This window comes from Poecilia reticulata, chromosome 20 (genome assembly GCF_904066995.2).
Source record: "Poecilia reticulata chromosome 20, P_reticulata-male-v2, whole genome shotgun sequence".
Taxonomy (NCBI): domain Eukaryota; kingdom Metazoa; phylum Chordata; class Actinopteri; order Cyprinodontiformes; family Poeciliidae; genus Poecilia; species Poecilia reticulata.
Window position 1 is genome coordinate 7,542,261 of NC_088849.1, and position 25,918 is coordinate 7,568,178.

The window sequence follows — 25,918 nt, forward strand, 5'->3', positions numbered from 1 at the left end:
GCAGCTCACACAACACAAGTCAGGAGCCACAAAGTTTGACACCGACTTAGTGTATAAAACAGTTAACATATTACAAATCAAAAGTCCAGCTAGACTTGATTATGCTCTGAATGGACAAATTCAGTTTCCAAAAGAGCTTCAAAGACTTTCAGAGACAGAAACAAAATGTTTTAGCGTACTCGAACGAATTTTAAATGATCTAGTTGAAAAACAAGATAAAATTGTTTCAATCAGCCCAGAACAAACTGAGTGATTTAATGAATACCCAAGTCATAGCAAATGTTTAAAGGTGTTAAAAATAAACGAGGGAAATTTTTCCACCAACTTAGTGTATAAAAGTCGGCACGTTTGTGCATAAAAATATACCAGTGCTATTCTTAGACATAGCTGATTATAAAAAAAACCAGGTTATGAAGTAAACCATCCTGCACAAACTTGTTATAAGACGTTTAGAGCAAAGATACATAAAATCTAATACAGGGAGAATCACAAACATTAAAAAAATCTAGATTACCAATGATATATCTCAAAGTAGAGCCTATGAAACGATCCACTGTCTTATGCACAAATGTCAACTTTAAATGTAACCATATTTTCCCTGTGTTAATAAAAACAGGGACTAAAACAAGGCCTAACACAGATCCCTGGGGCACTCCATCTGCAAAACAAAGAGCTAATAATAAATACAAAAAAGTTTTGGAAAATGTGTACTTGCTATTTAATTCCACACCTGTGCAAAAAAAACAACAACAAACAAACAAACAAAAAACAAGCAAAAAAAGGAACAACAATAATTTACAGATTCCCTTTCTACAAAGTTAAGACTGCTGTCAGTTTAGCGAATTACTGAAGACATAAAAACAACAAATATCTTCAGAAACAAATCTTATATATATATATATATATATATATATAAATTTGTACAACTGCAGAGTTGGACCTTGAGGCTAGTCAAACTGGACTTAAAACAACTCCCACCTCAAAAACATTGTAGCAGACAATCCATCTGGTTTTACGAATCAAATATATCACAGTACTGAATCCAAAAACAAAGAACTAATATCTCATCTGGGCAAAGTATCTGTTTGGTATGAAAGCAAAGCAAAATATCAGCGTGGTTTAAGAGAACCTTAAATCATTAAGGTTCTTTCTAGTTTTTATCCTGTTTTTAGAGCGAAACCCGTCCAAGCCGCTTAGAACGGTTAATCCAAGTCGGTTCCTTCCTCAATCGCATCTTTTCCTCTGCCTGCTTGTGCGGCTCCATGCTGCGTGGAGTTGAAATTTCTGGCCTGTAGTTTATCAAAACATAGCTATTTGTGTGCTTTGGGGCCACGTACCCGACACCAGCAAGTTCAAACCACATGGATGTGATTCACGAGACGTCAATCTGCCCATCCACGGACATTTTACTGCTACTTTCTGCTGCAGAGGCCAGTAGGAGGCCTGGCACCCGACCAAGAACCAGTGAACACCCTTAGATTAATACTGGGTCACGGAAAAGGGCCCTGTTGGGAGTTTTCCTCTTGGTCTTTCTTGCTGAATGAATCTGCTTGTGAAAACTGGGTAAATGTGGTGTGCGTGGTGAGATTGAAATCGAAAGCTTTGTGTACTTTACTCACTACTAGCTTGTATAAGAGGAAGTAAAGCTAGCTGACCAAAATAACACAGAAGTGGTCTGAGTTATTTCTAAATGTGTTTGAGTAAAATATCCTTGTTTAGGTCAGTTATTAAGTCAATTTCTTGTTTTTGTCGTCCCTGTAGATGTTACAGTATTGCTAGAGCGGTCCTGAAGTTTTATAATTGACTGAAACATAAAGAAATCCTGCTGTGAATGCAGAATCAAAAGCCAGAAATTCCGAAATGAACAAACTGTCAGCAAACTTGCTGACTAAAAAAAAAACCCAAACAAACCTGTAGATTTAAGACCAAGCTAAATGTGTTTTAAAACTTCTCAGAACTGTTGATGTTGCACCATTCGTTAGGATCAAAATTTAATTTAGCTGTATGTCTTGCGTACATACCATAAAACAGCTTTTAATAATTACTGTCCCGTTTTATGATTGTGTGTATTTTTTAATGTTCAGTGCTACGCATTTATGTTATTTCCTTTTATGACTTTGATGTAACTAAGGGTTTTGAATATTTTGCAAGGGATTGTCTAAGGATACATATTTGATTTAAATGTGGGCATTTAAATTAGTGAATTGGATTTAATGTCCACAGTGCTCAGTGTATGACTAAGTAAAGCTAATCACATACTGAGCGTGTTGAACAAGAAAAAAGCCCGTTTCAACATAGACACCTCTGAGTTTGACCCAAAGTTAATCATATTTTTCTTCTCTTTTTTGTCTGTTCAAAATAAATAAATAAATAAATAAAATATTTTTATTAATATCTTATATTTGCGTTAGTTTGTTTTTCTGTACAGGCTAAAGGTCAACAGCATCTGACGGCTATTTACACTTGAATCATGTGTTTCATTAATGGGTGAGAGTGAGTTAAATACATTTAGTGTCTCCTGATGTCATTAGCTTTGTCGTGAGTCTTAAAGACAGAACGAAGATCTCGTCACCTCACAAGCTAATATGCTAGTGCTGGTTTCTTGTAATCTGACCTGCAGATAACCTTTTAAATCACACATTGACCCAGTTTATTTTGCTTTTATGTACATGCCAAATATTAAAGTAGATGTGAAAACTTTTCTACTACAAAACATTTTAAGCTAGCTAGCGTCTTGCTAGCTCTCAAGCTATGACGGTTGATCAAACACTCTACAATTAAGTCCCAAAATATTGATTCCTCTTGCAATTTAAGGTTTAAAGTAACATTTTTATCTTACCAGCATGTTTAATCTGACTTTACATTTTTCAACAGACGGAGTCCTGGCTTGAATCTAATGAGGACAGATTTAAAGATTAGCATGACAGCAAGAAGGCCTTCCAACCTCAAAAACTTGGGAGCTCATTACCAAAGATGACTCATCAAAACAGGGTGTAAACACACAAGAAGCAGGTTAAGAAGAATTATGGGTGAATGAAAATAAAATGCCAGTGGTTGAAATAAGTTTGGGCTTCATTGTATGTAAGAAAATTGTCATAAGTGGTGGAAACAGAGGACCAAACCGCGTGAAGGAGGTAAGCAGAATTATATTTAATGGTTTAGTATAATAAAATAAAAAGGAGCAGCTATAGGATGCACGTTCAAGAACTCAGGGACATCAAGACAAAATAACAGGCAGATCTGACAAACGGCTGATTAAAATGAGAAGTATTTAACCAGAGGTGGTGATTACGGAACCAGGAGCAGATGGTGCATCAGTAACAAGGCGTACTTGATGGGGAAAAACAGGTAATTAGAGGGAAATGAGAGGAAAAACTAATAAGTAAACAGAGCATAATTAAATCAAGAAGACCAACAGGGACAAAAAAAAGTGCACACAAAAAAAAAAAAACAGTAAGTAAATTGAACCCAAAAAAAGATAAACGGCAATCTAAAAAGGAGAGACGATAAATAAGCCTAAAACTCTAAACAGACCAAAAAGTTTAAGCACTTAGTTTATAGCTGCTCATAAACGGTTTCATTTAGTTCAATGCTGTTTGTTAAAAAGAGAGATGCAAGAAAAGTAAACCCGAGTACACGTAACATGCTTAGCCGCCAATGGTCTTTGGTAAGAAAGAGCAGAGAAAGATGACTCATGAACCTGACCCCATTTTGTTTCAACTAACAGTACATAGCTTTCCCTTGATTCATTGTTATTAATGTTTCTTGCTTAAAATGTGTTCTCCAAAAGTGGCAAAGCATAAAGCAACAATAACTAATGGGGTTTGGAGCAATGCAGCAGAAAGAGTCTGCATTGTTCCGTTTCTTAAATGTAAAGTGTGTGATGAAGGCAGAGGAAAGTATATCAGTGATACAGGAAACGGCATGAAAATCTATTTGGTGAGCATTAAAAGCAAAGAAGTTTCATGATTGACTTCAGATTAAAGGACTTTTTCCAGGTGTAAGTGATCCAGTCATGTTCCTGTGGGTAATTCTTCAGACCTGAAATTAGCACACACTCAGTTCAAAGAACTGTTCCTCAAAAGGGATCAGTGAGAGAACGGTAATAAAACTTTTCACCAAGTTATTTATAGGTGCAAAACCTTCGGGGAAAGTAAACGGTGAAATTAAGGACAGCATAATCTTGAAAAGCCGCCTTAGTTCTCATAAATGATTCTGAATTTCTCTAAATTTCTCTCGGCACAACAAGTGTCGATTACAACATCTTTTGGACGCAAAAAGAAATGGAACATAACTGCATCCTTATGACCGTTTCTTACCCGCAGTATAGCATTTTCAATTAGCCTGATTTTCTACTTTCGGTTCACCTCTACCAAGCGTTGCACAATTTGGACTCTGTGTGAAGTTTCTATTTAGGAAAAACCTGCTGTCAAGTGATTTTAACTGCTTTATAAGTAGCAACAGGCAAGTCAGGAGAGTTAGCTTCCTCTAACTGTGGCGCAAACTTTGGATCAGGAGCAGAAAGCAAAAATCAACAAAGGTCTATAGATAACTTCTCCAAAAGTCGGTCAAATTATCTAATTTGCCACGTTGGGTTTTGTAATTGATGATCCCAAGAAAAGTATTGAGGAGAGCATGGAGACAATTATGGTTTGCTGGAATGGTGATCTCCTTAATTCTATCTACACGTACTCATCAGTTTACCTAAAGCCCTTCCACCGCTTCCTGACACGCATGCTGAAGACACGGATATGGATAACACAGACGGGAGCTGATGGAGATGTTTTCATCTGGTCGTCTGAAATTTAAGAGACAACTTTGACCTAAATTGTTTTTGTTGTGTCAAATGGCAAGTTATAAAGTTCTCAAGTAGGGGCTTTGACACTTCTTTTATGTAGTTATGTTGTGCTATGTGGTATTTTCACAACCGATAACCAAAGCATCACCTTCCTTTTTATAAGCGATTCTCTTTTGGTCCTTCATTTAAAATTCTAATACGGAAAATTAAAGTTTGTTGACAAAAAGGGGAAATGTTTAATTTAATTTAATTTCACTGATGCACAATTACATGTTGAAGGAGTCGAGATACCAAAAAATAAATAAAATAAAAAAATCACAGAAGAAGTTAAGTTCTCTGGTTTTTTATGTTCTCACTGATAAAAATCTGTCATGGAAATCTTATCTAAACGTAAAGAAAAAATCCAACAAATTCAACAGAGTCCTGTTAAGAGTCGTAAGTAAGTTTGTACATGAAACTTTATCAATTGATAGTGTGGTATTTTAAAATGTATGCACCAAGCACGTAAGATTTACCAAGCAATACTGAAAACAGATTTGTAAAGAGAATGCAAGTACAACTTAGAAGGAACAAATTTCCAAAAGATTTAGATTCAGAACGGCGTCGATGGAAAGATGCATTCGTTAAAGGTGTCAGTTTAAGGAACAAGCTTGACATGAGATAAAGCGATCCAAATCCCTTTCTACATTTAAAAGAAATGCGGAAATAATTATAATGAACGATATTGAATAAGCTGTGAATTTGAAATATGTCTGTAATAGTCTGAGCTAACTTTCACTCATGATTTCGTTAAGTTACATGAACTATTCATATGTATTATTGAGCGAGTGAAATAAAAATGAAATGAAAACTGCAGTCGTTCTTTCAAGAAGAAAAATCTGTAAATGTTCTTTGACCCATGACATTGTTAGGCAAACAAACTGAAACCGGGACACCGTGAACCGGCCCAACCCCATTCGCATTTCAGAGGGGCAATAAAAGAGGCAGCACAAGAACAGCGTTTTGATAAACTGCGTCTTGAACAAAACGTCTGACTTAAGCCGACTCCGTCATGTCAAACATCTGAAATGGGTCCCATATGAGCGAAAACCGCTAATTTAGTGAACGGCGCTCAGCAACAAAGCGGCACTTTGGGAAATTAAGAGCTGAAAAGTGATCATTATGAGTAACGACAGTCTATTTTTCCACATTAAATAATTACAACTTTTAGAAAGCGTCTTTCTCCCCCTCCCCTTAAAAAGTCACAATATCTTAACAGCAGATAGATCCAAAATTTTATTTCACAGAAACCTGGTAACATTTATTGCCGTGGTAACACCGACTTTAAACATAAGAAAACAGAAAACAAAGGTAGGTGTGTTCAATACGTTACTCCCTCTTTAATCGTGAATATTAAATTTTTTACATGATAAGCAGCGCGTGTTACAGTGTCTACAGTATCCTTTTCATATTTTGGATCCTCTTGTTCGCATATATGTTTATATATTTTTAAAGTGAAACTACAGGTGTAAATAAGCTAAGATTCAATTTGTGTAATATTACAAAGACATATCTATTCAAAACATTATATACACACAAGAGTGTTATTTAAAACCTTTCTATCACAGGGAGAGAGAGCATATGTTTCATGTCCTGCATAAATCTATAAAGCAATCCCAACTCATCAGAAGAAAAGCTAAGAGAACAAAAAGAAACAACACCACAACCCTTCAAGGCACTTAATGAGGCAAGAGGCAAATATCCAGAGCGGCACAGATCATAAACAAAATATTAACGTTTTAGACCCCGTCGGAAATTAAGACGGCTTGTAGTGATCAAAAAGGCATGTGGCCTTTGTAGAAAGAGTAAAAACAACATCCGAGCAGTCGTTAAGCTTCGCCATTCATCCATAAAGTGCAAGACCCGAGCCGTTCCAGGCCGAGCGTGAGACGCCATCGGCTGCTCAGCCCCCGACCCCTTCGTTAAATGACGATTAAAGAGCGAAAGCCACATATGCGTCTGCCTCTCCAGAGTTGCTTGGATTGGGAAAAAAAAAAGTATGGCTTGTGTGTGTGTGACGTGTTCGCCAGGAACAGTCTGGGTGTGACGTTTTTGGAGAAGTTAATTAGCACCATTCGCAATGTAAAAGATGGGCTGTTCTTTGCTAAGTCTTGGTTCACCATCTTTCTCTTGTAGTTTTAACTCACGGTCACTTGGCCGATCAAGTCACCTGAACACCCCAATGTCAACTGAGATTGTTGGAAAGTAAAAAAAAAAAGTAAAAATCTGACTGAGTGTTGAGCAAATTAAATACATCAAGTGTAAATAGCAAATTATTTTTACAGAAATTGCAATAATCCAGAGTTCAATATCTTAAAGTGCACGTGTCGATGTAAGATATTCCAGAGCTCAAACACAAAGCTGCATTTGAGCTGCATGTTAACATGTAGATGTATGGAAGTAAACTGTCTGAAATGGTCTTTAGTGTTACACTGCAAAAAAAAACCTAAATCTTACCAAGTGTTTTTGGTCTAGTTTCTAGTGCAAATATCTTATTACACTTGAAATAAAATAAAAGTAACTTTTCAGCAAAATATAGGAGCTTGTTTTAAAGCCAATTATTTCCTAAAATTGAAAAAGTACTAGTTATAGTTGGAACTAGTACTTTTTCCTCTTATGCAAAAGGAATTTCTAACTTACAACAAACCCATATTTTCGCTGATGTTACTTGCATGTCAGTACACTTGAAATAAGACAAAACTAAGATATTTACACTAGAAACTAGACCAAAAATACTGTTTTTTTTTTTTTTGTAGTGTACCTTACATTATTAAACAACGACTTTAACTACTAACAGGACAGGAATCAGATCTCAGGTTTTTTTTTTCCTTTCTTCTATTTAGTTATGAAATGATTTGTGTACGTATCAGCTATTGCATTTCATGCCTCCATCTTGATTTGTTGACGCTTCCAAACCACACTTGGCACTTAAAACAAGAGGGAATGTTGGCTTCACGATGTAAACCGAGGGCTTGTTTACACCGATAACAGTCAGTGGGAGCACAAAGTACCTGGATATCGACCGTGACATAACCCACCTGGGTACATCTGCCCAGGAAGCCACAAGGGGGTGCTGTTTCTCTGTTTGGAGAAGCCGTCTTCTCAAAAAGGCAACAAACGTCTGGGGACGTCAGTGGTTGCTTTTGTTGTCGATTGTCGGTTCTGAAAGTCTTCGAGCCTTCAGGTTTTGTCGGAGCCACGCTTTCCGGAGGCAATATTATAAAAACTCGACCTGGCAGAAGCAGGAGGAGGTTAGAGAGCGACCCGGATCGGCTTTTCGTCTTGAGGTTGTCGGGTTTTATAAAGTGTTTCGGGTGCCGGGTTAAATAACCCACAAGGGGTGTCAGTGTGAAACCATTTCCTCTCTGTGCATCGGGTCGAGCTCTGCCCCCTCTGAGGTCAAACAGCAGGTCCAGCCTGAAACATGGAGGAAGGCGAAGTGAAGTGAAAGTCAAAGCCAATTGGACGGCGGAGGGGAACTGGAGGAAAAAAGAAAAGGCTTGGACTTGGGCTTCAAGTGTTCTTGTGGAACAGCTGAGTGACCTGGATGACCGGAGGAGAGGTGCTGAGGGCCGGGCCGCACCAACAGGCGGCGGACCGCACCGGCTGGAGCCGACACCTGCCACTGCCGAGACAAAACACACAGGTTACTTCACTTCTTACTGCAAATAACGTCAAGTTTAACACCAAACAACGACAGACTGTTATAGAGAAAAAACATGGAGAAAGAGGTGGTGCTTTGCAGATGTATTCATAAAACTTTGACTTTTCCACATTTTGTCATGGCATAATCACAAACTTTAATGTCATTTATTGGGATTTTATGTAAAAGACTTACTCAATTGTGACGTGGAAATAAAATAATAGATGACTTCAATTTTTTCACAGTAAAAATCTGAAAAGTGTGATGAAATTTACATTCAGCCAATAGTGTCAGTGTAAGTTTGTTCACCTTACATTTTTGACCTTAGACAGACTGAATGTTTTTGCCTTTTCTCAGTAAGATCCAAATCGTGAACATAAATATTTCTTTCCATTCTTGTCTGAATGTAGCTCTGGACTTTGACAGGGCCGCTTTAAACCATAAACATGCTTTAATCAACACTGTACTTTACAGCGGGAAGCCTCCCTTCAGAATGAAGAGTGCTGTTAATTTTTTCCACATACAACATTTTGTACGTTGAAGTGATTTCCTGTCAACAGACTCTCTCACCTGACGACTGGATCTCTGCAGTTCCAGTAGCTTCCTGGCTGCTTCTCTGACTGATGCTCTTTTTGCCTTGGTGGGTTTACAGTTGTGAAAACATTTTTCTTTTCAGATATTCAGTTTAGGCCATCTCTTTATACCTAAGCCTGGTTTAAACTTCTATGCAACTTTCTCCCTGACGTGTCCGTTGTGTTCCTTGGTCTTCATGATGCCATTTGGTCACATTGTTCACTAAAATATCAACTTTGTGAATGAAATTATATTCAACATCAACGGGAACTCAAGTGACATCTGCACTTTGGCAGACAAACCATATACCTTTAATTACGTCTAGCATAAATTCACTGAAGTCTGTTGGAATGTGACAAATTGAGGAAACGTTCAAGGGGAGCAAATACTTTTGCAAGGACCAGCCTGAGTTGCGAGACAGGCACTGAAAGAGACGCACACAGCGAACACACACACCACTGTGTGAGAAGCAGTCAGTGAACGTGTTAGTTGTACAACATGATGGTCCTTTTCCAGCTAGCAGATAGCGGCGCGGCTCGTCTCAGCACAACTGTACACGGTGTCTGGTGGTTTTTAGCGGTGCACCGGCAAATCAGCCCCGATTTGCTGAATTTTCAGCGATCGACCGATACTTGCATGTGAAACCGATATTATCTACATGTGCAAAGGTCTGAAAATCAGCCATTGTCCCCGTTTCTCTGCCATGAGAGAGGGCTGACTGATGGACCCGGCCACCAGGTCACATCCGCACATGCCCAGTTAGCAAGATTTTAGCCCGACTGAATGCTTACTAGTGGAGAACCCTTGTGACAGAGTCGAGCCGCGCTGAGTAGCCATTAGTGGAAAAGGTACAAATATGTCCAAAAAGGTCGGAAAGAAACAAAACATGGCTGCACGATGAATCCACACCACAGCTGGGGGGTCGAGTCTTCTTAGGTTTCCTCAACATGAAAGCCTTGCAATCAACCAGGTATTGTGACACCACTATCCAGTGCATTTCTGTGGCCGGCAGCGATGTTTTTACTCTAAACATCAGCTGCCGAGCCTCAGGAGGTAAAACACTGGGCTTTGAAATGTGTCATCACATCCACACACTGAAAGAAAGTAATCATGTGAGGGAGAAGACACCTGAATTTGCCACGGTAAAAAGAAACTCACCCCAGCTTCAACATCAGCATCTAAATAAGTAACGTGCAGTGCTGTCAAGAAATACTTCCCCCTGCTTACTGATTTTTTTTTTTTTTTTTTGCCTTTTTGTCACACTTAATTGTTTCAAGTCATTCTACTGTGAGAAAACAAGCAAAAACACAAGAAATTATGTTTCCACAGCAACACCGACAGACCGATTTCAGGCATTAGACAGGAGAGACGCCAAAGTTAGCGGCACATTTAGCATGCAAGACTTGTAGAGACAGATGTGGGGAGGAAAAAAAAGCAGCTTTGAACACCCTGACAACACTTAACAGAACACCTTTCTAGCACAGGTGATGGGATGCGTGTTACTAGTAAGAATGCTGCAGTTCAGCCCGTCGAGTTCGCTTTCAGAATACCTGACGAGTAAAGACGCTGTGCTTTCAGACCGGAGCTGCCCTGCTGTGAAATATGCAGGGGGAAAGAAACCATCACAAACAGGAACACTTTAAAGACTAGAAAATAATTATAACGGTTTTGAAATCATGTTCGCTCTTGACAAACAAGCTCTGATTTATCCAGACTGGAGCCCAGATTTCTCTCATATTTCAGATACATTTCCCCAAATTTGTCTGAAAGGAGGTGAAACTCCCTGTACACGTTCCAGCAGCGGAGGAGAATGTAGCCAAGTGCTTCCATCTTTGCTCTGTTTATGGCTGGGACTAACGATTCTTTTAGCAATTAATTCGTTTTGGGTAGAATATATTTACAAACCAAAGAAGTTTTTTCATCTTAAAAGCGAAATGTATATATATATTTTGCACAGTTTTGGCTTGGTACGTTGTTCTTTCAGCAAATTGATTTTTTTAAAATCTATATAATCTATTGTTGAACAAGTTGATAATTATTTCAATAATCTATTAATCGTGAAAAATCACGATTGAAATCTGAGTCTTTACATTTTTAAGAATATTTTGTGTTTTTCACTGTGAACCAGCTGAAAAGATCATCAGTATTGTTTCTGCATGTCTTTATTTTCCTGCTGAATGTGAAGAAACGGGATTCTATGCACTTCATTTCTGGCCGTCCTTCAAAAGCTCTCTTTAGATGCACTCGTCCCTTCATTGTAAATAACACTGGTAAAAAACTTAATCAGAATTATGTTCAGAAACTTTTATGGACATCATAAAACAACCATTTTGCTCCCCGTCAGATTGGGTCACTGTAGTATTTATGCTTTCGCTACAGCGAGGAATGCTTTTAAGAACTCGACTCTAATCAGTCTCGTCTGCAATCAATAGCTACTCTTCTGAAATTAGGGCCTCTTTCTCTGATTCATGCTCTCCCCCTGCGAGGTGACAAATTGTTAAAGGAATAAAAAGTGACCAAAATGCAAGGCAAGAATCCAACGTGAAGGTTCAATTCACAAATATGACGCAACATTTTGGATAATTTGTTCTGCATTGAATAAAGTCGAAAGCTTAGCAGAGAAGTGAAGTAATTTAACACCTGGTGGAGTATCCACTCATGTATCTTTATAATATTTGTTGTCTGGGTGTGTGTTTTACCCCGTGTCATCGGGCGTGTCCTGATCCGCCTCTGCTGCAGACGACTCCACATCGGCGTCTGCGCTGCTCTCGCTTCCCTGAGCCGACAGAGCGCAGGGAGACCCAGAGCTTCCTCCACTGCAACAATCACACATCCATGAGTAACGGGGTCGATAAAAACCAACTGTAAACAGCAGTAAGGCGACCTTTGGTCTACTGACTTGGCGTGCTTCTCCAGCATCAGGATGGTCTGCTCCTTTTCCTCCAGTTTCCTCTTCAGAGAATCGATCTCTTTCTGCTTCTCCAGCAGCTCCTTCTGCAGGCGGTAGTTGCTTTCCTCCAGGGTCTCGCAGAACGCCTGAAGGGAGGGGAAAAAGCTTTAATCTATGACAGACTGATGCAAAGTTTGCTTTAGTAAATAAAAACTGGAGGCTAAATACAAATGCACAACAAACATTCTCTTTTTTCTTCTTTTGGAAATAGCGTATTATTTCTTGTTCGTTTCACAAACTACTAAAATCCACAAATACCTGAGACCAAGGCTGCTTTTTTCAATAATTTAAACACCAAATATCCCTTAATATGCCTTAATACACTCTGGTGGAGACTAATTCAGCACTACTGCAGAAGCTAACATCTAATCTCTTCCTTATCTCCACTCTTGTGGTTATAACCAATCAGTGCAAAGGAAAATAAAGGGCGCTCCAACGTTATTGTGCTAAAAATGAGAAGGATGCTCAGTTTCCATCTGACTTTAATGAATGAATCTTTTCTGATCCTATCAGTTCTGGACTCAAAGGAACAGTGAGATGCAGTTCCTCAGACCCACGGCTGGTCCCAGATGAACACAATGTTTGAGCAGCATAAATTTTAAAAAGCGTTTCAGGAACCTGAATAACTTTTCTCTCTGCAGAAGCAAGATGGTGCTGGTTCGGGTTTTCCTTGCCAGCCAGGTGTCAGGAAATGAGACCTGGCTGGAGCGCTCCTTAAAGCAACAGAACTGCTCTCACACTGAGCTCTCCAGCAACACAAATCTGCCGTTTTATGCCTTGTGCTTCTTTTCCAACCCACTCTGTTACATAACGTGGGGGGGCTGTCAAAAATAAACCCAGCAAATATGACTAAAGCAGCTCAAAAATGCGGTAAGGTCTAAATATATGAGGACTATAACTTCAGAAACATCAGCAGGACTACTCCAGTCCTGTTCCAATCCAATACCGATGTCAAAAAATCGGTCTGATATCAGCCAAAATGTGAGTATCGGAGTAATATCTCTTGATCAAGCCCTTTCTAATACTCCACACAACAAAATAAGTAATGAAAGTATACCTGATTTGTGCTGATATCGTATCAAGTCGATATTGGTATCGGCCAATACTCAAAGCTGTGATATCGGTATTGTACCAGTTGTACCAGGACAACCCTACCTATTTGTTTCCACAAAATAGCTAGAGGTGCACGATACACTCTTTTTTTCCCCACTTCGATACCGATATATGAGGTTAGATATTAGCCGAAACCGATCCGATACAGAAAATCAGTGCTGAATTGGCACAAAACATTTCTTTTAGAATTAGACTGAATAGATCCATTGTAATGGATCAGGCACATTATCACAGATGCCAAATCTAGAATTTTTTTTCCAATATCGGGACCGATACAGATATTCATATCGGATCAGTGCATCTCTAAAAATAGATTCCTGCTTGTCATCTGTTGGTATAGAGAGTTCTCATCAAATCATTGGTTATTACTAGATCATCCATCAGGCATATTATACAGCTTCTATTGACTTTTACTCAACTGATTGAAAAGAGGAATAACTGTGTGTGTGCTTACCCTGCTCTCCTCAAGGCTGTCAAAAGGCCCAGGAGGATCATCGAGGCACAAAAACTCCCTCACTGGAAGGCTGTCAAAGAGAGCAAGCACAAAAACAGAACCACGCTTGATTTTTTTTTTTTAACACATCAGCGGTAAAATGACATTCAAGGCTGTTTATATCGGATATCGATGCTGACTTTCTGTTAAGTTGAGATACAAGGACAAAGAGCTGAACCAGCAGCGTCCACTAATACAGTTTTGCTAAGTACCAGTTGCCGATGTCTTTGTGTGCAACCAAATTCTGCAAAAAAGCCTGTAGCCCCAGCTGCCTGTCCTCCAGGAAGTCGCTGTCGTAGTTGTCTTTAAACCACCTCTTAGGAGGCAGCGAGAGTCGGAAGCCGGGGAACATTTCCTTTAGCTGGAGGGGAAAAAAAACACACAGAGAACAAAAATAGCATAAAACTTACATAAACCAACAACTTTACAGGAAAAATTAGCCATATACCAATCAGTAAATGTGATAAGCTGCTTTCGACAATTTCCTTCCTTTATTTTTTGGTATTGGTTTCAACAAGCCGGGTCCACCCTCCTTTCAGAAACAGCCATTGTAGTTGAAAACAAGTCCAACATGGTCTCTACTGTTACCCTCAGCCTCACTGGGAGATCGAGTTTTCCAAAGGAAGAAAAACTAGGAAATTACTTAACTTCCTTCTTTGACATGGAAAGTTGCGTTAGCTAGTGACCATTTACTAAATGTAAACCTTATGCAATGGGATGACCTGAGAGTCGTTTTACACATTAACACGTTCCATTTGGCTGCTCTGATGGGTTATTTCACAGAAAACCTACAAACCTCAACGACTAAATACACGAGTTTCTCATTTTACCTCAAAAATCCAAAGGTTGATAAATATTAGCATCCAGAAAACAACCTCGCAGGTTAAAAAGTTCACACAACGTAATCAAACTCTGCATATAATAAAACAGTGAAAAACAAAGTACTATGTGACACTATTACAAAAATACTCAAATGATCGGCGCGAACAGTGACACTTCAGAAGCTAGAAATACTGCAGGATTTTTGGAGGCGTCTCATGAAAAAGATTTTTAAAAAACAGCAGAGAAGACGTACATTCCTTCCCATTATCTTTAATCTGAAAGAATGTGCAGACCAGCAGGATAGACGCCAAACGCCTCTAGATTTCCTGCGTATGTAATATGTATGAAACATTCCTTCGCCGAACCGTGAGAGCGCCGTCCACCTTGTGGGCTCGGGCCAGATTGGCTGTGTGAGAACAGAAAGATTCTTTGTCCAGCTCTGACCGCTTTCACCGTGCGCTCAAGAGAGAAAGCAGCCTGATAAGAGTGTTTGCAAACACCAGCATGAGATAAAGATTGGAGCGGAAAACGTCCTCGACATCTGGGACGGCTGCATAGAAACGCAGAAAAAAATTTCACTACGAAAATAAATAATACATAATCAAAAGCACCTTGTCGTTGAGTCTGGAGAAGTCGGTGTATCTTCTAAACACAACCCAGTTCTCGTCTTGACTTTTCCTCACCAGGAGCTTGTAAACCTGCAGAAAATGAAACTTAAAGCTGTAAGCATGTAGCAACGTGTGTAATAAAATGAAATCATTTTAGTAGGGGCGCACCGATTGCAGTTTTCTGGCCGACCGCCGACTACCGATCTTTTAAAAAGCCTAACTTACCGGTTCTGATTTTGGCCGATACCATTTTTTTTTTGTCTGAAATGTTTCTTCAATATATCAAGAAAGTTGCTGATTTGGCAACAATGGGGTGACTATTGTTAACTGTTAATGTGCAGATATGACCTGGTCGGGAGGTTTGTTAGTATTATGGGAAAAAAGAAAAGCACAGTGGTTGATTTGCCGAGGTACATAACATGGGTGGATAAGATCGGCTTCACATGTAAAAATCGGCCGATCACCCAAAATTAAGGAAATCGGCACCGATAAATCGGCTGGTCGATAAATTGGCTGGTCGATAAATTGGTGCACCCCTAAATTTTAGCACTGTGGGCAATTCATGACACACAATTCTTCCTCTCAACACAACATTTAAAAAGCTCTGATTATTCGGAGCTTAAGAGAATTTGTATTTTCACAGTTGTCTCTGTAGGCCAAAGCTGTTCGAAGTCATTTCCAGCCACTGGACTGATTTTTTGTTTTTGTTTTACATTATATTAAAGATTCCTAATTGGACTTTCAGAACCATTTGAAAGAAGGTTTGTTGCAGTTTATTTTTGTCAGTTTCAGTACCTTTATTATTAATTTTAAATTGGCTCTGATACTCCTAACTGCACTGACTGAACAAATTAAAGCTGTGTTGTTTTTACATGTTTCACTGAGCTTGTGAAGCTATTGGTTCAGTGCAGTGTATAAAATAAATGCCCAATTCATTGCATTTACATTTGTGTTTAAAAAAATAAACATTTTAAATCAATTCATGCCTGATTTTCTGTATCAGAAAATCAGGCATGATATCAGTATTGGAACGGACATGAGTGGGTTTGGGTGCATCCCTTGTAAAAATAAAAAAAACTGCGTTTTTGTGGCTTCAGTTTTCAAAAATTTATTTGTTGACTTGCGTGAATTTCTGAGCTGGAGATTTTGGTCAAGAGTGTTTGGACCCCCTGGTACAAATTGATCACCAGTAAAAAAAAACCTCAATCAAAGCAGTTGCTAGGCAATCACGTTGTTACCGTGAACTTGGCTCTCTCCTCCATGACCTCGTACCCCAGCACGGTCGGGGTGATCGGCCTCTCCTCCGCCTGCTGGCTCCCGGCGGGGTCAGACATGGAGCGAGGGCACGTCGAGTACTGGACGGATGCCTCCAGTGTCCCGTTCACCCTGGCCTGGGGCAAGGGGCTCTGTGGCGGCGGGGGCGTCAGGCTGCGGTTGGCCCTCTCAGGGCAGCGTGACTGCCGCTGCGATCCTGACCCCCCGCAGGTCCGACCCCGCTCGTCCCCCGCCGACCTGGTGATGGGAGACGACGACTCGGAGCCGCTGGAGACGCTTCCAAGAGACGCGGCACGCTGCGGCCGCCTCAGCCTGCCGCCGGACATCGCTCTGTTCATGGGGACGGGGACAGGCACGAAGGGTGAAGCCATCTCCCTGAGTTTGGCACCAGAAACCGAGGCGTTTCACACCAACGCAGACCTTGGTTAGCCTCAGTAGTACGATGGCGGGGTCTAACAGCGGCGTTCAGCTTGACAGGATGACTTTCACCCTGAAGACGCAGTATGAAAGTATTTTGATGTTTTTATTAAATAAAACACAGAGAAAACGTCATATTGCTTGAAATGTGGTTAAATCTATGTTCTAATTGTGGTATTAAGGACGTCAGATGAATTATGTACCGCATGTCATATACAATTTAATAATTTTACAGTACAATAGGGCTGGGCGATAAACCAAGGTTATCAAATTGAATTTTTGGTTTTTGAAGTCTTAATTTTTGAAAAATCTCTTTTTTGCAGAATATGACCATGAAAAAAACTAAACAATAAAATAAATAATACATACTTATTTTTGTTTTAGTATATCAAAACATTGCAATAATAACGTCATAATATACTTAATTAATTATATCACCCAATTTTATTATCATAATTTTTAAATCAATCACTCAAATAATGACATTTTTAATTGAATTCCGGGGACTTTTGGACTTCCACAGGGGCCGTCTGCAAATAAAAAGTATAACATGTGACCTGAATGTATGACTGACCTGGATTTAAAATGTTTGTAGATGTGTGAACACATTCAGCATTGAAACAAAAGGTGTAAATAGATCTAACAAAACACTTTCATGGTATTAGGTTGCAAACCTGACCTGGAAAACACGTCAGCAAAACACTCGTTAGCATAATTACATCGATCCTACTATTTGACAGTTAAATAATGAAGTTTCCATAATGAAGGTTATTTTATGAGCACTGTCACCTCCAGCGGAATATTAAAGAGTTATTCTGAGTTCACCGGAGTGTCACCGCAGGCACAACTACCAACAAAAATATTGCACAATGGGGAATAATACTCTTGCTGTGCTGACTAGGATGTTCATTTTACAACCCGAACTAAGCAAGCCAACTCGCCTAAATAGCTTCATGCAGAATTACGCAGCATTTTTATATGACTTAATAAAAGCGGTAAAATATCGTTTCTGATGCAGTTCTCCGCAAACTAAGCGGGTAACACTTTGAACAATGTTCGGTGTGCCTACAAACTCTCTCACAAGACTGGAAAAATAAGCTATCACTCATCGTGCTCACCTTTAGCTAGCAAGCTACAAAGGATAGCTGGAGTGCAGAACAGCTGACACACGTAGTAAATGGGACTTACCTTCCGCTTCAGAGCGAAATTGCATTCCTTTTAAATTACAGCTTTATTTATCAGAACATTAAAGGTAAATGTCTGTTTTATCATATTCCAGTTTATCCGGCGCATCCCGTCCAACCCTCTGTTAGCTTGTTTAAACTCAAACCAATCCGAGTGTTATGTTTTAGAACAGCCGCACGGGGGCGCTATATTACCACAGCGGACAGGTTACACCATGGGTTACACACAATTGATTTCTGATCAGAAAACATTTCTTTACGTCTGTTGCAACTTCCTGTTTGCTACAATCCAACATGCAGTATGTGCCACAAAAACTAAAAGGTCAAAGCTCAATACAGGAGAGCATCTCTTAATTTTTTGAGTTTTCTTTTGTTATTTAGTAGCTTTGATGTGAGACGTGAGTTGGTGCTTTGTTTGCACTTGATAATTCATGTTCATTTAATTTGTTTATAAGTATGGCTTTTAAAGTTGGATTCAACGTAAGTGCAAACAATTAGATTTTATTTAGATTGTATTTTTAGTTAACAGCTTCAAAAGTGTGCCTTTTTGTAAGTCTGTAGTTGTGCAAATATTAGTGCAATATCACATAAAAAATAGTCATATTTCAACTTTCCTGTAAACTTTAATCACATTTTTAATGAATCACGGCTGGCGGGTGGGTGGGCGGCGAGCCTGGTGCCACCTTCCACTGGGCTTAACCTCTTTTCTGGGGGAAACCCTGGATTTCATCCCGTTAGTGAGTTTTAGAGTCCTCAGCTGGTCTGCGAGTCTCAGAAAGACTCACGTCAGAAAGACTGAGTCTCTGTCCACAACAACAGTCCGAGTGTTCGCTAGTTCGCCCAAGTCCGTCACAAACTTGTCGTTAAGCCACGAATCCACAAGTTCTAAACAGCAAAAATCCTGTTATCATGAATAAATCCAGGGTGAATCCCACCAGGTGTGTCCCCGCAGGACAAGAGGGCTCTCCTGTGCCCAGTCTTCTCATCATAAATTTGATCAATTGCATTGAGAGATTGGTTGTCCAGAACCATAATTTGCAGATTCGGAGGATGTGCAAAGAAAGGCTCCAAAAATAGAGAAAAAGACACGACAAAAACAGAGCAAAGAGGGCAGGCATGGGCAGGGAGGGAGCAGAGGAAAAAAGCATCTGCCTTCGCCGAGAGCAAGAGGGAAAAAAAAGTAAGGCCCATAATTGTTTGCACAGTAAGCCTCCGAGGAATATGGTGGAAAGTGAGCTGGCTTTGCTGTTGCCTAGAAACATAGAATACATTACATTATTCCACTGATGGAATCTGATGATGTCAAAGTGTTATGTTGTCATAAGGGACAGATACCTTGAATGTAGCTATATCTGAATCAAATTTGCAGAACTCAAGTTTCAGCACGGACTTTGGTTTTTCCATATTGGATTTAACATTGTATTTTTCTGATACATCGGTCGGACAGTCGAAATGGCGCCAGTTCAAACTGATTTGTTAACAAAGGACATAATTAAACAAATGACTAGAGATGAATTGGTTATCATGGTTCTGGATTTTTTACAACGGTTTAGAGAAAGATCTGCAGCCCTCAGTAGGGAGGACGCACTACAGGACAATTTGGAAAAAGCTCACAGAGAAATTGAGCTTCTAAAAGAGAAAAATGATTCACTCACCTTAGACCTAAACTGGTCTCTCAAGCAAAAAAAAGACCTGGAAAGTCAGAGAATCCCACAGTTAAAACAAGAGGTAGAAGACCGAAGTTCCCACAGGAATCAGTTGTTGTCTGAGGTAAATCGCTACAGAAATAAAATCCAAGAGCTTCAAATCTCTTCAAAAAAACAAGCGAGGGATTCAAAACTGCAGATTGAGAAGATGGAGGCAGAAAAAATGCAAGTGATGTCTCAATTCGCAGCATACGATACGAAGATTGAAAAGTATGAAAATCAAGTGCAGAAACTTGAATTTGAGGTGTCCAGAAAGATCGACGACATCAGCATTAAGAATAAGGAGATCATGAGAGAAAAAAACAAGTACACACTTCTGGAGAACAAGACACAAATTCTGGAAAAGGAGTTGACTGAGGCACTGAAGGAAAATAAATTTTTTCTGAAGAAACTTTCAAAAACTCCAACGGAGCAAGTCATAGATAAAACTAAGGAAGAGTTTTTAGCAAGGCTCAGTTTATCTTCAGGGGTAATACTTGAGGAAAAACTGCGAAACAGGGCATTACTACAACGCCTGATGAGAAAAGAACGTGAGGTGAGTAAACTCTTGGAGCAGCAGGCTAAGACCTCCAAGCTCTTAGCCTCACTACCACAGCCACAGAAAGAGACTGTGGTTGTGAAAAAGAGATTTGAGCCCACAGCGTCTGATTGGGAAGATCTGAAGAAAGAAAATAAATCTTTAAATTATCAGATAAAGGCACTAATCGAAAACAGGGAGAGGGATCAAAATCGCATTAAAGAACTTACCGACCAAGTGTTTATTGTAAGAAAAAAGTATTTCAGTGAGAAGATGAAGCATGAGACTTTGAAGGAATCCTTAAAGAGCCAAGAGGTTAAGGTAAAGATTGATAATGCTTTGAAAGGGCCTAAAGATGAAAACAAAGTTGAAATCAACGATAAACAAGACGCACTTCTACCACCCATCCAAGAAGCAACCCTCCAGCTACCCAACACAAAGTCAGTTCGTAATCTAAGAATTCTGCTTCTGGGTGAAGGCAAGTTATTGCCAGACTTTAAAGAAGACACAATAATAACACCAGAAAAGTTAAAACGGGTTAAGTCAACTCCCCCTAGGAAACCTGAAAGGCCGCCTCTTTCACCGGCAGTCAGGAGGCGTTTTCTCAGGGAAACTGAGCGCAGAAAAGATAGCGAGCAACCTGGCGGGAGTGCCACAGTAGAGGAGAATGGTAAACTTCCCTCTTTAATGGTTAAAGGCAAAAATTTATCATGAGGTGTGTTTGTGAGCCCTTGGGGCTGGACTTTAAACCCATGGAGCCCAGCCGGGCACAGCCGAAGAGGAGACGTGATTCCCTCTTCACATGGGCTCACCACCTGTGGGAGGGACAAAAGTTGCAGTGTCGAAAGGATGGCAGCTGAAGGAGGGGACCTTGGTGATCTGATTCTGAGCTACAGAAGCTCCCTCTAGGACCGGTGTCAGAGTCTGGTCCTCATTCCCGGCAGTCACTCGGGCTCGTTTCCGGTGAGAGTTGGACTCCGCCAGTGGTGGAGAAAGTACTCAAAAAATGTACTTAAGTAAAAGTCAAAGTACCACATTAACATTTTACTTAAGTAAAAGTAAAAATGTACTGGTTTTTAAAAATACTTAAGTATTAAAAGTAAAAGTACTTGCTGAATGCATTGCCTAATCACTAATATCATTAAGTGTACTGATATGCCACAGATAAAGCATGTTTTTATTGCGTTTACTCTGTAACATAGTTTAGACTTAGATATGTGATTCTATGCATCATAATTTCATGGATGGAAACATCTCGTCTCCTGTCCTAACATAACATGAACTTCACTTTTTTTGCCACACATTTATTTTGAAAGAAATCCAACTGGCAGAGGAGGACATGGAACCAAGGATACACTCTTGACAATATTGCACTTTGGTCACAGCGTTGTCCCATATCTGCGACATGTCAGTCATCGCAGATGCAACATGTGTCTCAGTCAATACAGCTAGCTTTGCTAGCATCACGTCCACGGAGCTTACCTTTCTTTAAGCTTTCCTTCCAAGTGACGTTAAAAATTGGACAAAGTCCCACCGTCTGTGAAAGCGAAGCGCTGCTGATTTTACATGTCGCCATATCTTATGATTTATGCAGCGCTTCTGTACTATTATATTACTGACGCTCAGAGAAAACCACTGCGCATGTCTTGGAGCTCCGCGTGCGAGTAAAGGGGGAGCCGATGGGTGACAACAGACACTAAGTCACGTTATTGCTTGGATTTTACGGCGCCACCTTAAATCCCTGAACTTCACATTTTAACGGGAAAAAAACACAATGCGACTTGGATGTAACGAGTAACGCGACAGTTTTGTAGAAATGTAGTGAAGTAGAAAGTACAGATATTTACTGTAAAATGTAGTGGAGTAAAAGTAGAAAGTATCCATTATTAAATCTACTTAAGTAAAGTAGATTTAAATTGTACTTAAGTACAGTAACGACATACTTGTACTTCGTTACTTCCCACCCTCGAACCCGTTGGTGGACACCTTCGGTGAGGGATGCTGTCAAGCTGAAGAAGGAGTCCTACCGGACCTTTTTGGCCTGTGGAACTCCAGAAGCAGCTGATGGGTACCGGCGGGCAAAACGGCATGCGGCTCGGGTTGTCGCTGAGGCAAAAACTCGGGCGTGGGAGGAGTTTGGAGAGGCCATGGAGACAGACTTCCATACGGCTTCGAGGTGATTCTGGTCCACTATCCGGCGTCTCAGGAGAGGGAAGCAGTGCAGCACCAACACTGTTTATAGTGGGGATGGTGTGCTGCTGACCTCAACTCGGGACGTTGTGGGCCGGTGGGCGGAATACTTCGAAGACCTCCTCAATCCCACCAACATGCCTTCTGTTGAGGAAGCTGAGCCTGGGGACTCTGGGCTGGGCTCTCCAATCTCTGGGGACGAGGTCGCCGAGGTGGTCAAAAAGCTCTTCTGTGGCAGGGCCCCGGGGGTGGATGAGATCCGCCCGGAGTTCCTTAAGTCTCTGGATCTTGCAGGGTTGTGTTGGCTCACACGACTCTGCAATATCACATGGACATCGTTCCCCTGGATTGGCAGACTGGGGTGGTGGTCCCCCTGTTTAAAAAGGGGGACCGGAGGGTGTGCTCCAATTACAGGGGGGTCACACTCTTAAGCCTCCCTGGTAAGGTCTATTCAGGGGTCCTGGAGAGGAGAGTCCGTCGGATAATCGAACCTCGGATTCAGGAAGAGCAGTGTGGTTTTCGTCCTGGTCGTGGAACACTGGACCAGCTCTACACCCTCAGCAGGGTCCTGGAGGGTGCATGAGAGTTCGCCCAACCAGTCTACATGTGTTTTGTGGACTTGGAGAAGGCGTTTGACCGTGTCCCTCGGGAGGCCTTGTGGGGGGTACTCCGGGAGTATGGGGTACCGGGCCCTTTGATACGGGCTGTCAGGTAGGGACCTGACCGGTGTCAGAGTCTGGTCCACATTGCCGGCAGTAAGTCGGGCTCGTTTCCAGTGAGAGTTGGACTCCGCCAAGGCTGCCCTTTGTCACCGATTCTGTTCATTACTTTTATGGACAGAATTTCTAGGCGCAGCCGAAGTGTTGAGGGGATCCGTTTTGGTGGCCTTAGGATCGCATCTCTGCTTTTTGCGGATGATGTGGTCCTGTTGGCTTCATCGGAACGTGATCTGCAGCTCTCACTGGAGTGGTTCGCAGCCAAGAATGAAGTGGCCGGGATGAGGCTCAGTGCCTCCAAATCCGAGGCCATGGTCTTGAGCCGGAAAAGGGTAGAGTGCCTTCTCCGGCTCAGTGGGGGGTCGTCCTGCCTCAAGTAGAGGAGTTTAAGTATCTGGGGATCTTGTTCACAAATGAGGGAAGAAGGGAGCGAGAGATCGACAGGCGGATTGGGGCAGCGTCTGCCATGAAGCGGGCGTTCTACCGGTCCGTCGTGGTGAAGAGAGAGCTGAGTCAAAAAGCGTAGCTCTCGATTTGCCGGTCGATCTACGTTCCCACCCTCATCTATGGTCATGAGCTTTGGGTCATGACCGAAAGAACGAGATCACGGTTACAAGCGGCCGAAATGGGTTTCCTCCACAGGGTGGCTGGGCTCTCCCTTAGAGATAGGGTGAGAAGCTTGGTCATCCGGGAGGGACTCAGAGTAGAGCTGCTGCTCCTCCACGTTGAGAGGAGCCAGTTGAGGTGGCTCGGGCATCTGGTCAGGATGCCTCCTGGACGCCTCCCTGGTGAGGTGTTCCGGGTACGTCCCACCGGGAGGAGGCCTCAGGGGAGACCCAGGACACGCTGGAGGGACTATGTCTCCCGGCTGGCCTGGGAACACCTTGGGATTCCTCCGGAGGAGCTGGAAGAAGTGGCTGGGGAGAGGGATGTCTGGGCCTCCCTTCTGAAGCTGCTGCCCCCACGACCGCACCCCGGATAAGCAAAAGAAAATGGATGGATGGATGGATGGATGGATGGCACTTGGGGGCAAGGAGCAAAAGGGGCAGGTGCTCAAGATCCCCTACCCCTCCCCCCCTTCTGCACGTGCCTGCTTGACACTATTTGTTTACCTTTGAATTCAAACTCAGGGTGTTGGAGGCTGAGACCAAACAATTACAATTCATCGTTTAAAAAAAATATCTGGACTGGTGGTGCTGAAAGTAAACACTAAGACTGTCAGTGGTTACAAGCTGGTCTGATTGAAGTTTTGACATGTAAAATACAGCATTGGGATGATTTCAAATATCTTGTGACAGGTATGTCTGGAAACAAGGACCTCTTTCTGTCCAACGTCTCCCACAAGGCTTTCGTGGAGGTGAACGAGAAGGGAACAGAAGCTGCCGCCTCTACTCAGATGTTTTTCCGTTGTCTCCGTTCATTCCTTCCTCGAGTTAATATTCCGATTAGCTTCACTGCAGACCACCCCTTCCTCTTCTTCATCCGCCATGACCCCACCAAGACTATTCTCTTCGCTGGACGCTTCTGCTCCCCTTAGCGCGCTCTCTCTTTTAGAGCAATGACTGCATCATGAAAGGTTGCATCAGCTGCAGTGTTGTCAATTTTTTTTTTCATGACTTATTAGGTCAGAGTTGATCTCCAAACTAGATTACTAACAAGATTGATCGATTACACTGAATAAATGCCGTGAGGATCAAGCGGCCTTATGAAGTTTTATGCACTGTTTTTATAGCAAGATGACTGAATCAACACAACTTTCCAGAATTAGAAACTTTCAGAAGCTCTGATTCTACCAAAAAGCAACGTTTCGAAAAGCTTAAGCCACAAAAGATATTGAAGTAGCCCAGATTTACAACTTGGCTCAGGTGAACTGATATTGTTAACCTGAGGAGGTAGACAGAAGTACAAGCTGTTCATCCAATTCATTTCTTATTTGTCTTTTTGTCCATTAAATTAGGACTAAAAAAAAGTTTTCTGATGCTTACCTACAGAGGTCCTTCATTTCAGTCGTACCTCAGGTGTTTAAATTCTGTTAGCTGTTTACTTTAATGTGATGTTACATGTTTTTATACTTTTATATGATTGTTTGTCTTTTTAGTGTATCTATTGCTTTACTTCTGTTTCTTTGTTCTTCCCATGAATAATTTACAATTTTTTTATTAATAGTGCTTCACAAATAAACTTGCACTGAAGTATCTTTAAGTATCAAGTCCCTTAAAAACAAATATTTTCTAAATGGAAAGTTGGAATGTTGATCATTTTGATGTGTAAGACATTTTTATGATGGGTTGTGTCTACTTAAGTTATCTCTCAAGCAAACACATAATAAATTTTAGTCATTCAAGCTACTTGAGAAATATTTGCGTGTGAATGTAGCTAACTAGCCATAACCAAAGGTGATGTGGATTAAACTAAGCAGAAGGGAAGAAAAGCCTCATGTTCAACCAAATACAGGTAATATGCAAAGCAAATGTACAAGTCTTCTTCTTGTATTATAACAAGCCATTAAAGTTGCAATCTATTAAAGTAGAAATGCATAGTGCATTTCAGTTTCAGTAATTAATAAAATTGCACTTAAACTACACCTAAATAAGCAAAAATATAGACTACAAGTATATAAATGGAGAATTGGTAACAAAGATAAGAGTGCATTTGTGGTATACTGTAAAGGTTCTTAATAAACCAAAAAGAAAACTACAGGTATGTACTTAGTACATTAATAGTACTAATAGATTGGTGTACTTGTTTCATACTTAAATGTATACTTTTGTAAACATAACATTGATTTTATGAAAGTATTTGTTTATTAAGGCATTAACTTAGCACACCTTCTCGTACACTACTACATGGCACATAGTAGAACTTGTTATACTT

At 40.8% G+C, this 25,918-nt stretch overlaps 1 protein-coding gene across 3 annotated transcripts; it reads right to left on the minus strand.

Moving 5' to 3' along the window:
* Window positions 1-3,126: 3,126 nt before the first annotated feature.
* Window positions 3,127-18,100, minus strand: snx16 (sorting nexin 16). 3 transcript variants are annotated; one of them, XM_008438315.2, is made up of 9 exons: window positions 17,920-18,100; window positions 16,278-16,804; window positions 15,043-15,129; window positions 13,822-13,970; window positions 13,571-13,640; window positions 11,953-12,089; window positions 11,753-11,869; window positions 10,604-10,646; window positions 3,127-8,462 (listed from the first exon to the last, which is right to left on the minus strand). In XM_008438315.2, the coding sequence occupies exons 2-8, from the start codon at window positions 16,683-16,685 to the stop codon at window positions 10,628-10,630; spliced, it is 987 nt and encodes a 328-aa protein (XP_008436537.2). In that variant the 5' UTR covers window positions 16,686-16,804; window positions 17,920-18,100; the 3' UTR covers window positions 3,127-8,462; window positions 10,604-10,627. The 3 variants fall into 3 exon arrangements, 2 of the variants coding, with proteins under 2 accessions (XP_008436537.2, XP_008436534.2); XR_014085318.1 differs by having other exon boundaries at window positions 8,349-8,462; window positions 9,051-10,646; XM_008438312.2 differs by lacking the exon at window positions 10,604-10,646.
* Window positions 18,101-25,918: the final 7,818 nt, after the last annotated feature.